Below are 16,650 nucleotides of genomic sequence, written 5' to 3'. Positions count from 1 at the left end.
CAGCTGCATTGAATATTTTGCTTTAAGCTATGTATTTTAGTTTACAGTAAGCATGGGCAAGTGTTGTTAAAAAAAAAAAAAAAAAAAAAAAAAATATTGAAAATTTTTATTTTATGCATCAAGCAGCGTATTTAAAACTTATTCAAAATGTATGAAAAAAATCATCTAAAAATATATATGCGTTTAAAGATATTCACTAGTGTCCGACCGAAGCTGGAATTTTGGCCGAAGCCGAATATTAGGTACTATTCAATATATATAGCCGAACACCGAAGCCGAAGCAGAACATTAAAATTAAGTTTTACGCTTCAAAAATTAAAAGTCTGTGCTTTTTTATTTCGTAACAAATTACCTATATCGTCGTGGGCAAAACCACCCATCGACCAGTTGTTAAACCGCCTAAATCGCCGTTGTGGCAAAAATGAGATTTGGTAACTCTGAACTCCAGACATCGAGATTTATGCATACAAATCGTAAAATCGTTATTTCACTCTCCTGTAAAATTTGAGTGTCTTAAGATAGGCGGTTTTGCAAAAACATCGACGATAACATTACAGTTGAATCTTAAATTATGATACTACTTTCGAAAAGGCAATTTTTGCATTCCAAAGTTGCTTGACTTCTAGTACTTACTCGCCAGATTTCAGTTCTTATCACCCCTACTTACCACCCTAACGTCAGTAAATTAGAGCTCACCAAAAATCATTACACTTTTGCTAAGAAAGTAAATATTTCTATAGTTCATGTAGGCTTCTCCGAAAATTTAAAATTGCGACTCCTAGGTTGGGGCAAAAAAAATTTCGAAATTGCCTCAGGGAGGTTTGTTTATTGGCAAGGTGCTGCAGGCTAGTATTCACCTTACACTTGAACGGAAAAACGACCCCAATTGGAATATCCGAATTTCATCAGCAATTCTCCTCTATTTTCGGGCACGTTTGCGATTATTTTATTATTTTTTGACACTACTTGGCCGCGTGCTATATAGATTACGTGCCAATGAATGCTGACAGGTGTTACGGTCATTATCAGAAACATGTGGAAATGTTTCGTTTAGTTTTAGCGTCATCGTAATATTAAATCTTGACTGATTACTCAATTCAAAACAATAAGTCATTACGTCTGCTGCCTACTACTTATCGCGCACATATGTATGTACTTCAAGAGAAGATTAAATAAAAATTTCCGGTATTGCTTACTTAGCAGACTTACTCTTGATACCAGACCCATTCGCTTTGCTTCTCTATCCAATCGCGCGAGAAGGCAGAACAGACGTATCCCTTGTTTTTACCGATAATATCGATGTCGTCGGCATACGCCAGCAATTGTACGCTCCTGTACGCAGTATTGCGCCTGAGTGGTTCAGTTCTGCGACTCTTATTATCTTCTCCAACATCAGATTAAAGGAATCACACGAAAGGCAGTCCCCTTGCCTGAAACCTCGTTTGGTGTCAAACGGCTCGGAGAGGTCCTTCCCTATTCTGACGGAGCTGGTGGTATTGCTCAACGTCATTTTACACAGCCGTATTAGTTTCGCGGGGATACCAAATTCAGACATCGCAGCATAAAGGCAACTTCTCTTCGGCTTTGAAATCGACAAATAGATGGTGTGTGTCGATCCTATTCTCGCGGGTCTTTTCCAAGATTTGGCGTATTGTGAATACCTGATCTATGGTGGATTTGCCAGGCTTAAGCCACACTGATAAAGTCCAATCAGTTCGTTGACGGTGAGCTTCCGTCTTTCGCACAATACACTCGATAAGACCTTATAACCTATGCTTAGAAGGCTGATTCCGCCGTAGCTGGCGCCTTTCTTGTGGATTGGGCAGAGCATCGTTAAATTCCAGTCGTCGGGCAAGCGTTCATCTGACCATATTCTGCATACTTGAATAGCTCGGCTGGCAGGCCGTCAACTCCAGCAGTTTTGTAGATTTTCAGCCGCGTAATCGCTATTCGTACCTCGTCATAATCACGCGGTGGAACAGCTACTCCACCATCATCGACTGGGGACTCGGGTTCGTCTTCTTCACTACTTTCAGCGCTGCTATTATTCAGTAGGTTGTAAAAGTGTTCCTTCCATAATTTAAGTACGATCTGGACATCGGTCACAAAGTCGCCATTGTTGTTCTTACAGGAGTTCGCCCCGGTCTTGAAATCTTCCGTAAGTCGCCTAACCATCTGGTAGAATTTTCGGGCGTTCTTCCTGTCGGCCAGCTTTTCAAGCTTTTCGCACTCACGTATTTCGGCCTATCTCTTCTTATTGCGGCAAATACGTCTCGCTTCCCGCTTCAGATCCCTATAGCGGTCCCACATAGCGCGCGTTGCGCCCGATCGCAGCGTGGCCCTGTAGGCGGCATCTTTTTTCTCTGCAGCTTCCTGACACTCCACAGCACAACGACTATACTCCATTGCACTCCAAGTATAGTTATGACTATCTATCTATCTATATATAGAAATGTCAGGCTTTAAAATGACATTAAGATGAAGTCTCTACGATGCGGATCTTTTCCGAGCACCCCAAACTGGTATGTCATAATTAAATATTTTTAGTGGATTTTTGGTGTCTATACCGATTTTGAGCTTTAAACTTGTAACTTTTTAGAATAGTACTTTAAGTAAATTACTATAAATTTGTATTACAAGCTTGGTGGATATTGATGAATACAAACATATTACGCATTGCGAAAGATGATATCTCGCCATAATAGTGCGAACAATTGAATTGAAGCTTGGTCGGCTAATAATTCATAGGTACACTATCGGTCATCTCCATTCTTTCATTTCAAAGTCGTACTACTTAGTATGTAACTGTATGTATGTGTCAATACATAATTATATTTCTTTCACTTACCTCACATTCGACAATGGTCCGAAATTCTCCTCTGTAAAAGTATCTGACGTAGAGCCACGCAACGAATCCCAGCGGTCGATTTTCTTCACTTGCTGCAATGGCAACTTAATTAAATCCTGGCGAGAGCTCGCCTTCATGAACGATTTTGATGAGCTGACACCGATACTGAAAACAAATAATAGAAACGTTTGTTAAAAATGTGTTGAAATAGAAAATTGGTTTGCTAAAATCCCCCCAAAAAAAAAAAATTAAGTTTAAAATCTTAACAGCATAGAAGTGTACATGGGATTGTCAGGAGCAAAGCTGCGGCATCATATCTCAACGGCAAACAAAAGCAGCCATATACCAGCCAGCTGTGTGCGCTGTTGCCGAACTGAAAGTGAAATGTTAAGGCGAAAAAGCACGCGCTGACAGGATAATACAACAATACATTTATCTGGCGAATAACAATTTGGCAAGTAGTGAATAATGCGAAAGGAAGGAGAAAAACAAAAATAATTGCACATAGAAGAATACAAGAAATATTGAATAGATGTATTAAATATGAAGGAAGTACTCCAGAAGAGGGAAATTTTAAGAAATGTTGGAAAGAAAAATATATACTAGTGCTTGTATTACAGTGGTTTTTTATTTTGGAATGTTAACAAAAATTATTTAACTACTAACTAATGACAAGTGCAAAAAATATAATTATTCTTTAGATGGGAAAACTAAATCGAAGGAGTTGGCTGTGGTTTTCTATGAAGATGACGCGGTTCGATCCTAGACTGCGAATTCTGATCCAGTGAAAGTACAAATTGGTTTGGGAGATATGTAGGTACGATCCTCAATGCAACTCTCTTTAGATCTATCCGTCGTTAAAATCTTACATTTAGCAAATAATAAAAAAACGAATTAGTAGTTGCCTTAAGTAGCTGCTTGAGAACCCTTGACTCTTGGACTCTTTAGATTCATTAAAAACGTATTATCTATGGAGTTCACATTTGATAAAATACGCTGAAGAAAACTACATTTGGTACGATTTATGTACTTGTACATACATATTTGGAGAACTTGCATTAGTGAGAGTAAACAACTGCCAGCTTTGGCAGGCACTTCATTACTCGGAAGTGACCAATAAGAAAGCCTGTAACAATTTTTGCATTATGTCTCGTAGGGTCAAAGTTAAGGAGCGCTTCAGTTGTCCTTGTTGATATTTTCGATATGAAAGAGTAAGTCTAACTATTACCTTCCACATTTTTCCAGTAATGTTGCGCTTCCTAATTCTTCTTCTTTATTAGCGCCTAAGCGATTTGGAGCGGTGTCTGAGTGTATGTTGTCGCTCATGTGAGCAAATTCTTAGTTTAGTCAGGTGTCGTTTCAACATGCAAAGTTCTGTAAGCTCATGCATTCTTTAAACCGCTATAGATTAAAAGTTCCATGCTCTAAGCAAGGAAGATAGTCCCGATAAAAATCTTCTTTTCTTATTTGCAGCTCGCACTTTCTTAAAAGCCCAATATGTCTCTCTACTTCCATATAAGAAAAATATTCAGGGAAACCACCCAATTGGCCGAAAAATTCTCATTTAAAAAACCACACCACGGCAACTCGCTCAAGTGTCATTAGGGAAACAGTGCCCTTAACTAAGTATGAAGTGGCAACTTAAGTACATACATACATACTTATTTTTCCGCCAGACTCATGCACTAATCCATTGTGGATTTGAAAAAAGTGGGGGCTTACGTGACTGGGTGGGCATTGGAGAATACTTTGTTAAAGGAGCATAGGAAGGCCAATCTATCAGAGACTAAAAGAGCAAAGAGGAGCTCACAATTGCAAAAAGCAGCGAACCATTGCGTTTTCATACATACCCAGCCAGCAAAATCATCGTAAACGAGCTCGTAACGGGAAATCTTCTCGAAGAAAACCCGGGTAAAAGTTCGTTTATGATAAGCCGCTTATGATTCGTTTTCCAGCACTTTTTCGCTTGAAATTGTGGAGCGCCTTCGAACAGTCGTAAACGTAATTATAAACTATGTATTTGTCAATGTTATTGTGGCTTTGTTAACATTTTATTTTTAATATTTTTATTGAGCTTTGTACCACGATTGTTTTTTATTAGGAAAAATTGAAAAAGCAACAAAGTCTAAGCGGTAGACTTTGAACATCGAATTCGCAGGTTCGATCCCTGCTGAAGTCTAGAAAAAGAAGTCTGATGAGGAGATGTGGTGATCTCCGAAATAGTGCTATAACTTCTACCGCTTAGACTTTGTTGCTTTTTCAATTTTTCCTAATAAAAAACAATCGTGGTACAAAGCTCAATAAAAATATTAAAAGTAATTATAAACTATTGTGGTACTAGAAAATTTTCCAACAAAATTAAAATTTTTTCTTGTGCTGACAAATCACTACAAGCTTCTTTAAAATTTAATTTTTTTTGTTATATCATTTACGAGCCCTTCTCTCACTTTTTGCCGATCGTAAAATATAATGTTCGTAAAACATACGTTTTCTTGCTGGCTGGGTAAATATCTGTATGCACATATGTATACATACATATGTACGTCAGTGTATTACTAAGTACCTACTATGAACATTCAACATTTAACGCTATGTATTGGAACCACGTTGAGGAAAAAAAGTTTGAAAAAAAAAAATAAAACAAAGCGCAATAACAAAAGACAGTAGATGGAACTGTAACTGTGTACATACATACCAGATATGTGCATATGTACTAGGGATGTTAATTTTTTAGCTTTTTACGATCCCGGGATCTTCGGTATGTCTTTGTCACAATCCGCCGGGGTGCCGGGATTAGTCCCGAGACTTAGATATTCATTACTTTTCAACAACTTAAATCGAAAAAATTGTTTCTATATTGTTTGAGAAGCTCTCCTACCATAAAATAAATAATAAATAAATGGGTTTGAAACCTAGTTTTTTATTTAAAGTGGAGTTTTTATTTTTTCTCTCTCACGTCAGGATTTATTTTTCTAGGACTTTGTAATTTGTAATATGGTTAATTCCAAAAATTATTTAAAAAATTCAATGCGATGTAGAATAAAAATATGGGTACCAAATGAAAGAGGAAATTTGTTTAGAATTAAAAAAAAAATGATTTTTTTAGAGTCACAATGACAAATAGATAACTTTTGAGGCTGATAAAGTTATAAGGACGAAAGTGGAAGATGTTATAGAGTTTATATGTCCTTAACATATAATTTTTTCAAAAACAAATTATTGCGAAATTTCAAGGATAAAATTTTAAAAGGACATTTTCAATATTTACCAGCCCTTCGGCACCAGAAACTTGAATCTGTTTAAATTCGACACAATTTCTTCTTTAATTTTATGTTCATACCACTTCTCTAAGCAATTTTCACTGAATTTTTGAAATCATTTTTGAATTACTGACGTCAGAGTGAAAAACTAAAAACGCAATTTTAGTATATTTTACCAATTGTTTCGCGAATATATTGAGTTTTGTGTATAAAATTGCATAATGTGCTAGACATTTATAAAAAAAAATATTAATTATTACATAAAAACAAAACAAACATAACCAACACTGGTCAAGAAAATGAGTTTCTATTATTGCCATCAGTGCAAATTACAAATCCCGAATATTCCGAGATTTTTTGGTCCTCAAAAAGGCTGGGATCCCGAGATTACCATTCCTAATATGTACGTTTACAAATCAGGGATGATAAATGAATTTTTCCGAATTGTACCACACGTCAGAAAAAAATGTACCAAATCAAATAAAAATGTACCAACAAAGAATTTTAAATGCTTTGAAAAAAAAACAAGAATGTTTAAAACAAATACGTATATGTACATTTATTGAACACCTTTGAAATAAAAATCTTGTAAAAATTTTAAAAATGTTTCAAACTAATTTTATTTGTTCCCAAAACTCACATATATATATTTAAATCTTTTAAGTTCTCGTGCTTCGTTAGAAAAGGTTTGAGATTGAAAAGGAGAAAACCATTTCTATAAGAAATCGGAATTTGCCAACCTTTTAATAAAAAGCAAATTTAGTCGAAACTTGTATGAAGTAGAGAAGGGCGAAAGTATTTGTTTAAAGAAGTAGAAATTTTTAACCAACGTAAATATAAAAGCAATAGAAATATACATACACTGCGCTACATTTTCAAATTTTACCAAAAAAGCACAACTGTGGCAACTTTATCATCACTGCTACAAATGTGCAAAACAAAAGCATAACACAACACAACAAAATCTGACAAAAAATAATAACTCTGGAAAACAATAAGCGAAGCAGATTCAACAAGCTTTACAAAACCCCCCCCCCGCTAAGCGTTGACGTGCGGCCGTTTTTGAAGTGTAATTAAAGAAAAATCTTCATTGTTGCGCGCATTTCGCTGGAGAGCCATTGAGTGCGGTACTGTTGCTGCTAAATATGTACGTGATAAACTATGATACAGTGGATTATTTGGATTATTTCCATCTAAGTTTTAACAATAATAACACTTAGGCGCTTGCACTTTTGCTAAGTGTTTGGCTCATATTCTCCTCGAATTTGTGGTGTGCTTCTTAATGTTGTTACGCAAGCATGGAGGGACCAAAAGTTGTACGCCACCTTCTAACGGAAAATGCATTTTATGAGAAGCGTTCTAATTTAAATGTTGTTCAGACCAGGAATCGAACCTAGGTCCCAATCGATCTAGAAGTTCTTTTGTATCCTTATGGATAAATCTTTTTCCTATTTCGACCGACGATTTACGTAATGAATTTTAAGTATGGAAAAACACAAAACAAAATTTTAAAATTTTTTTAAATGTTTAACCCTGACAGCCCCAACCAAATTTTGTCTTAAATGATAACTGAGAAAGTAAATTTCAAACCATTTTCAAGTTGTCCTCCGATTATCGGTGTTTGTCTTCATTTTTTTACCAGGGGCCATAATTGTTATGTTTTTTCAATAATTCGATAAATAATCGTTATTTTTTCATTTATAACATCGCTACCATGTCGAGTTTGCCAATGGGTATATTTAGATGAAATAGCCATTAAATTTTAACTTTTTATTTTCAATCGAAAATAAAGGCCAAATGTAACTGTTATTTTTGACTGAAAAATACCGATAAAAAAATAATTATTGATTGTTGATTTTTTTTTAACAAAAATCTAAAAAATTTTAATCATCTAATATTAATATTCCTCAGCTAAAAAGCATCATAATACTATATTCAAATACCATATAGAAAAATTCTTTAGGTCTGACTTCTTGAATTGAAATTTCAAAAAAAAACTGTTATTTTCGATCGCTGGTTATTCCACGGATTGGGAGAGGGAGCTACCGATCACACACTACTCGACTTGGCGACTGGCAAAATTGTGAAACAATTACCGGAAGTGATATTGCGGTCATTATACACCCAAATGGAAAACCTTACCACAGTGCAAGCTTTAGGTTGTGTATCATTTTGTTGCGTATACGCCCCGCATTCCACGAGGCCGTAAATAATTGCATGGTTCGCTGTGAAGCTGACTGACTGACGTCGGCTATTCGCTGCAACTGAGCTTGCGAAAGCACAAATACTTATTAGCAGCAGGGGATGAGGCATAAGTAAAAAATATTTCAAGCGCAACAGTAACAGACAGTTGTGCGCCTTCTCTGCCTCCTTGCCTCTCTGCCAAGCCACCTCTACTCTACCCATGATCTCACTCGCGCTGCCCTTTGAAATTGTAGTAGTAGTAATTATTTGTTTCAACTGCAATAAAAAAAAAAATAAAAAGAAAAAAACAATCCTGGATTGCTTTGCTTTGCTTTGCTTGGCTTGGCTTGGCCGAGCATCCTTTCAGTTTGATGCGCTTAAACGCTGAGCACTTCGCCACTTCCGCTTAGGGTGTCGCTCTCTCCCGGGCCCATTTAAACGTCCACTTTGGCGGGCATGGAGTTATTTACTGTTGCATAAGCGCGTAAACTTAGACGTGTTAAGTAAAGTGCTTTTTGGCATTGCTGTTGTTGTAGCAGCGAGCCAAAGATTAACTATTATGAAAGCGAGTGAGCGGAAAAAGGCAAACCCTGCTCGCACTCTGTCCATTAGTTGCTTTCACTTGTAATTAAGTTGAAATGCATTTTCGAGCGCGTTGAATTGCGAAATAGAGCACAAGTGTCTTAGCAATTTATAATTACCTAAGCAAGCTGTAAACAAGTGTTTTGCTGAGTAAAACAAAATTTATTTTTGAAATGTAATCTTTGATTTAAAGGCGCGGAAATTATTTTAACTTATTGTGATTAGATGTATTGTAAAGGTAAACAAATTCTTGGCTTTGTGATTTTTTATATTAATATCTTTCCGCGATGAATTGATGTAGGCCAAGTTTTAAACAAAAAATATCCTACCTAAATTATTCATTCGAGCTCGTCTGTATTTGCTTAGAAATTATATTTAATTCATCTACTGAATATAAGCGCAAGTGGGGGGGCTAATCACTAACATCTCAACACTTCCTACCATCCAAGCTAATGAACATACACTAGGCGACAAATGAAAGTGTACACCTTGTTCAAATATAAAATTCACAATTATTTGCATGGAAAATATTTTGCGTTAGTTGTTTAAGAAAATATGGTTCATTCTAGAATATAAACTATGTAAAATCATAGTTTCACACTTTATATAAAGTTCATAAGAATTCATCAAAATTTTCAACTTTTTATTCAGAATTGCTAGAAAATTTTTCAAGTATGCAGTTTTTTTCAATTTTGGTGTAATGATGTGCAAGTTTCAAACGGCTCAGATATCCCGTTGATTTTTGAGATTTTTTTTTTGTGACAGATTTTTGCCCTTTTTTACATTTAAGCATAAATTTCTTATGAAATAAAATGTGGGAGACAGTTAGCAATAAAATTTCAAAAAATCAACACCAGTTTGTGTAAAATGCACTTGTTATATAAAAAAAAAAAACCGCAAAAGCAGTCTCAAAAAAAAATAGATCATAAAAATCAACACGATTTGTTCGCCGGTTGAAACCTGAAATTTTCAAGAAATTTTGAACAAAAAGGCGAAAATTTTGATGAAAATGTTTTGAATTTTTGCGAGCTTTGTATAAATTATGACACTTTGCCTTATATGGTTTATATTATAGAATGAACTATATTATCATAAATAATTAATGCAAAAATTTGTTTATGAAAATAATTGTGAAAATTATATTAAATAGCCAAGGTGTACACTTTCATTTGTCGCCTAGTGTAAGTACATACATAAATATGTACATATTTATAAATAATTGAGTGCAAATTCGTTCGTGTAGTTCCTAATCAATCTAATTGCATGCCATGCAGAGATTAGCGTTTTGTTGCTTTTGTGTACCACGAACAATAGATTTGCTTAAATTTATATTATTTCGCCTTATTTTGCCATAGTACGTTAATGCGTGTGCAGAAAGCCGCTTATAACTAAGAAGGACTGAGTCTCCCTAAATCCAATCAAAGTGGCTGATTCGAATTATCAAAAGCTAGCATTTAGCTACATTGAATTGAATTAAAATATTAATTGGTTTCATTGCTGAAGAAGCCGTTACCATATATATATATTTACCATATGCTTCCTTTGAACTAAAGCTTCAAAATCATTTTAGAAATAAGCTTAGTTAACCCTCTCTCGTGTGACACACATTCAAATATTTTATTTCGTTTCTTAATGAAATTGATTTTGAACTTCCAAACGGGTGGCAACCCTCTGATTCCCATGTGCACAATTTATTTAAACTTCTTATTTTGGAACCCCAATACAGGTGGAAACCCTCCTAAAAACATTTTCGAAGTAATGCTTTCTTGAATCTGTGAATGGTGATTTTTGTTAAATATTTGCAAATTTTTTAAAGTTAAAATTTTTTTTCATAAAAATATATGCTTTAATCAAATGCATATAAATCAAACTTTCAAACTTAATACAGAGCTTATAAAAATTTAACACATTTTCATTAAAATTTTTGAGTGTGCAGTTTTGTGGCCCATTGAATTGTAGTATAATAAAGTGCAAGCTTTTTTTTGCGCTGACAGCTTTTGAAGTTTTACCATATAACAAGTGAAATTTATAAAAAACTGGCGTTGAGTTTTTTTTTTAATTTCTTTTGCAAACAGTCTTGCGCATTTGCGCTTAAAACTTACATTTCATTATACTAAAATTTAATGGGCCACAAAACCACATATTCAAATCAGATTAAAAAGCTCAGAATTTTTATGAAATTTTTTTAAATTTTTCTAAGCTCTCTATGAAGTTTGAAAGTTTGATTTCTATAGACTTGGTTATGAAAATTAACAAAAAAAAAATTCAACTCTTAAAACCTTTAAAATATTTTACAAAAATCACCATGTACTCATTTCTACTTCCCACTGTAGATAAACAAAACATTTCTTTTAATTAAATCGATTTCAATATTTTTAACTGGTGGCAACCCTATTCAAGCTGTTTCGAAATAAACTGTTTAAGAATTCCCTTCTTTTGACACCCAAATTGTTGTAATATTTTATTGAAACTTTTACTTAAATAAGTTTAGCTTTTGAAAAGCTGGCAATTCGCTTGAAGAAATTCTCTATACTATGTTAATCTAGGTCATAACCTATCTGTGCACCAAATTTCATTGAAATATTTCAGCCCCTTTTTGCTATAAAGAGCAGCACTCGCAAAATTTAACATTTATTTTACTTAGTAGTAGGATGTAAAAAAAAAATAAAAAATCTATTGTTTACATTAAAGATTTCGTTCCCAGAAAAATTGCAAAAAAAAACCCGAAATATTGCGAAATGCGATGTGTGATTAATAGCTCAGTGTATTCATAGTCCAATATTTATGACTCCACTATATTATTTTGTAATAAAGAAAATATTTTTTATTCAAAATTAATATGAAATCATTTCATTACCCCTTTCTCGTTTTCTCAATTATGCGGAGTTTGCTAAAGAAAAACTTTTAATTAACTAAACTAAATAGCAACACAAATCGAAACTTTTAGCCATTATAAACGAAATATTCTACTAAAACCTGGTATGACTCATTAAAAAAGTGTTGCTGAGTAGCAAAAAAAAAGAAGCCTGAAGCACATTGATGTAAAATTGAAAGTAATCAACTCAGGAAAGTGAAAACCCATTAACGTTAAAAATAGAAATTAAAAGTCACGCTGTGCAAAGCACAAAAAAAAGAACTGATGCAAACCAGTTACAAATTGAGCTACATAAATGGATACAATTGCAAGGAGAAGGAGCAAAGAAAGAACGTAGAAAAATTTGTAGAAAAATTGTGGCGAACAAAGTTGTTTAACGAGCAAGTTAAGGGTTAAAAAGTCTTCGAATGATTGGACATATTTGTGTGTAGACATACAAACAAACACAGGTGGTAAAAACCATCCTACCACGACGGCGACGCGTGTGAAGGAACTCACCAAATATACATGTGTTGTCGCCGTGTATGGGCATGCGTGTGCGTAAGTGATTTTTTTTTTTTACCGCAATACATATACAATAAAGCAACTAAATTTCTGATACTAACCAGTAAATGTAATCACACGCGCAACCAATTGAAAAGTTTAACGACTATGTCGAATACGCGCTCGAATTGAAGAACGTATACAATGAAACGGCTCGGCGAGCGAGTCGGAGATGAGTTTTCGAGGAGCACTCGAAGTGAAACGAAAGTTTATTTCGCTGCTTTTCTTAACCGAACTAAATCATTGCACACTCACGAAATGTGATTTCGCTAACTTTTTAACTTGGCGAGTATGTACATATGTATATTTAACACTCAAATACATTTTAGGTGCATATATACATACATACCCTGTAGTCAAATGTACTAGTTGTAAACTACTTCACAACTAGTATGAACCACATGACTAACTAGTCAGCCAACTATCTTTTTTCCATGCAACCAACTGGTATTTTTAGCATGGGGATGTCCTACGTGATGGCAATTGTCAGATTTCGGTCAGAAATATACCAGTATCATACTAGTTGAAAATAGACAGAAAAATACTAGTCCAATTATCGACCAAAACCACTACTTTGGGAGTCAAAAAATAAAATGAATTCATGAATATACTATAAAAAATTTTTGATTAAGTACACTTTAATATATCACACATTGTTATTTAGCAGCCTCAGATGTTCCAATAATTGGTGTAAATTTTTTTGACTATTAATTAAAAGCAAAACTAAATACATAAATATTTCCAACTTTCGAACATAAATTTAAATGCATTTCTTATAAAAAGTAAAAGGTTTCAGGAACAATAAATACTATATATTTATCTTTCTTAATAATATTGAATCTGCAAAGGAAAAAGTTAATACTTCAGTAATAAAATAAATTAAATTCATTAACTTTGCACATTTCAGTTTATTCTTTTTAAAAATTTATATGAGTAACAATTAATCGGTATTTAATCAACTAAACGGTTATCAAAAAACATGCTTTAATTAATAGTCATTATGAATATTAATCATTATTTTACAGGCCTGGTATAATCGAATACGTACTCAATTTAATGGTTTACAATATACCCAAATAAAAGTTATAATAAAACAGGGCATGAATAAATAGTTTTGTACTTGGTACAAGTCTGGTCATTTTCGAACTAGTTCGGTTTCTGTCAGGGAATTCTAGTTGTAAACTAGTATTTTTCCTGACTAGTTTGGGATTTCACTGCAGGGTACCTGTGGAGAAACGCACTAGTGCCGAACTGGTTCGGTACTAGAGAATTTAGAACCATGGATAGAGCGCGTTGATTCTCGTTTGCATGCTAGCAGCTGGTGAATTTAACCCTGCGATGTCCTACGGTGTTTCAATTGAATTTGAAAAAGTAAAATAAACAATTTTTACAGTACCCAAATTGGCTGCTTTTGAACTGGTAGGGATCTAGTTACTATCGGGCTGGTTCGTTTTTGGCGATGCAGATCTAGTACGAAACTAGAAATTTGTTTGACTAGTTCGAGGTTGCCCTACAGGGTATTTGGGCATAGATTTGACGCTTAAATGATTGTGATTGTGGCAAATTCGGCACTTGGTTGAGCAAGTAAATACTTTGAAGTGTGCACACATACACATACATATCGAGTGCTCACGTCCAATGTCAGTAAGTAAATATGTACAACTGTATGTGATGGATTTTCCTTTTTGAATGCATATACACACGTAAATATGTGTGTATGTATTTAACTTTTCCATGGGCTCAAGAAAAAACCATATGATTTTCTCATTTATGCCTATTTCAAATTTGACTGCTGTGGATTTCCAATATAAGCCCGCGGCATTATTATCAGCAGTAAATACATATTTTCATGGACATTTGGAAAATTAAAGACTTTTTCTTTGAGATCAACAAGGACATGATTCATGAACAAATTTATTTGTATTGTACTGTGCGTGTTCATGTCTTAAATGGCGTTTTTTTTCTACAAAAAATGCTACCTTTTCATTGCCCTGTCCGTAGTAGCATTTTTTGGTAGAAAAGGATAACTTTCTTGGACGCCTTTATTTGCGTCAAAATAAAAACCATATCGCAAGCCACCAATCGTCGTGCGATGAATTTTACTGCGATTAATGAAAACTAGCTTGCGGATATTAGTTTATTTGAGTGAGAAAGGTCTCGCACGTCAACCGAACGAACTATAAGGAGACTAACCAAACTTATAGACGAGTGCTCGACCTTCAAAAGGAAAGGCGGATAAAAATACTAGCATTCCTGCACCACCAAATGCATTGTGTCGGCAATCTTGGTTCAGGGTATCACTTGAAATTACATATAATTCCACCGATTGAACACCTGGGAGAGCAGCACAACTCATCTTACCTAGCCATATACATAAGTCGTTGAAGCGAAACTTATAAGTCGTATATATCCTTTAAAATGGCTTGCGAAAAAAAGGCAAGAGTTCGGTTCCACTGAAGTGAATATTCGCCAACTCACTCATGTTTAAGTATTTATCAGAGAAAATAATACAGAAATTTTTTACACATCGACAAGTTACATTCAATACCCGCTATCTGATATAAAAATCCATCTAAGATTTAACTGCCATCAGTGATCTTGTAGACCAGTTGTCTAAAGAATTTACTATTGCATTGGCAATGGGCAGATGGGTACTAGCATTAGCAACTAGTTTTTGTGGAAAATGTAGCTAGAGGGTATTGATATGCATGTAGCTACACTCATACATATGCACAGCAAATAATTATTTATGGGTGTTATTCCCCAAATTAGTACATATGTATGTAGTTACATACACATCTAGGTTTTTGTGTTATGTTAATACACATTTGTTTGCTGCAAAGTTGCTTTTGTTGTCAAAGTTGTGTCAATGGGAAATTTCAACAATGTCTACTATAAATGTTAGCTGCTTGTCTTATACAAATAACACGAAATTATTTTTGGCACAAAGAAAGACGGAAATTGCGCTGTTGTATAAACGTACAAATATGGGCATTTCCTGTGTTACGGACGATCCATGCGGAGGCACTTCTTTTCATCGTAAAAAGAGTAGTGGGCTTTGGGTTAGAATTTTTTGTTTTTGTTTTTGTGATAAATAGCCATTATTATCATTCATTCAGCACAAGTAAAAATCTTTCCCATGAATGGCAACTTTTTAGTGTAGGTTTCCCTAAAATTTTACGTTCGGACGTTCCCCAGTGGTTTTTAAAAGACGGGTAAAAACGTTCAGACGTTCCCGTTCGAACGTTTAAATTTTTTCCAGTGAATAAAAATGGTAACATTACTTAAAGAATTCAACACATTGCTTGCGTTTTTTATTAAAATATTTGACCAGCTGACGCCCGTAATTTTTAAACGGTATGAATTCAAACCCTGACGAAGATTTTTCAAGGATCCAGAAAACGGAGAGCAAATCATTCAATAATGCCTTTCACACAGCTTCGTTGAGTAGATAAGAACGCCTATTGCACTTTTTCCCATTTGTTTATAAGTTATTTAAACAATTGAAACAAAATTTTCGCTGAAAAACTACTGATAAATCAAATTGTTCCGTCATAATATCCAGCCCTAACCGCCAAAATAACGTAAGCGACATTTTTTTCAAAATTTTCTTTTTATATAATATTTCTGCATCAAAAAGAAAATTTTGAAAAAAATGCCGCTTACGTTAATTTGGCGGTTAGGGCTCGATATATTATGGATATTGTATTCTAGCAATAGTATTTCCTCGTTCCGTAATTTATGCCAAATTAAAATCAAATCGTATTGCTGGTCATTGCGTAAGTTTTTAATATTATCAAAAATTATTTGGGTTACAATAAAATGATTCAAAGCTTATTTAAATTTTTTTAATACAAATACCTGATGGTTTCTTTAAAAATTCGAATTTTATAAAGAAGGCGTAAGCACAAGAACTCTAATTTATGTTTCTCTAATTTTGCTAAGTTTAAGCTTCCATATTCTATAACACAAATAAATTTATTCAAAATTTCCTGAAAAATATCGGTTTCCGATTTAATAAAGCGAAAATTTTGCAAAACTGATACTAATTCGCAAACTATTAAAAAACAAACGAAACATATTCTATGTCAGCGACTTTATACCTATATTCTAGCTTTCATATTAAAATTTTAGCAATTAAGGTAAACGTTACCACTCATTTTCTTACCTCAAAAGTAAAACATTTGACTTCACTTTAGACCATTAGAGCCATATTCCCACGCCAATGACAAAACTCAACGGCTGACTATTGTCTTTACTGCTACGCCTAAAACTATGCAGCAAATTGATTTTAAGCGCTCTAATGATGACAACTGTCATTTTTATTGTTATGATCAACTGAGCTCGCGACAATGACG

The 16,650-nt window shown here is 34.1% G+C and overlaps 1 protein-coding gene across 1 annotated transcript in view; it reads right to left on the bottom strand.

Moving 5' to 3' along the window:
- The window catches only part of LOC118741341 (nitric oxide synthase-like), a 300,680-nt gene that overhangs the window by 218,035 nt on the left and 65,995 nt on the right, over positions 1 to 16,650 (bottom strand). The window contains exon 13 of the mRNA XM_036473278.1: positions 2,849 to 3,013. Within this exon, the coding sequence (XP_036329171.1) occupies positions 2,849 to 3,013 (165 nt within the window). The remainder of the gene's footprint in view (positions 1 to 2,848; positions 3,014 to 16,650) is intronic.

This window comes from Rhagoletis pomonella, unplaced genomic scaffold (genome assembly GCF_013731165.1).
Source record: "Rhagoletis pomonella isolate Grant_MI unplaced genomic scaffold, Rhpom_1.0 Rhpom_scaffold_00006, whole genome shotgun sequence".
Lineage (NCBI taxonomy): Eukaryota > Metazoa > Arthropoda > Insecta > Diptera > Tephritidae > Rhagoletis > Rhagoletis pomonella.
This window is presented reverse-complemented; position numbering and strand designations above follow the sequence as displayed.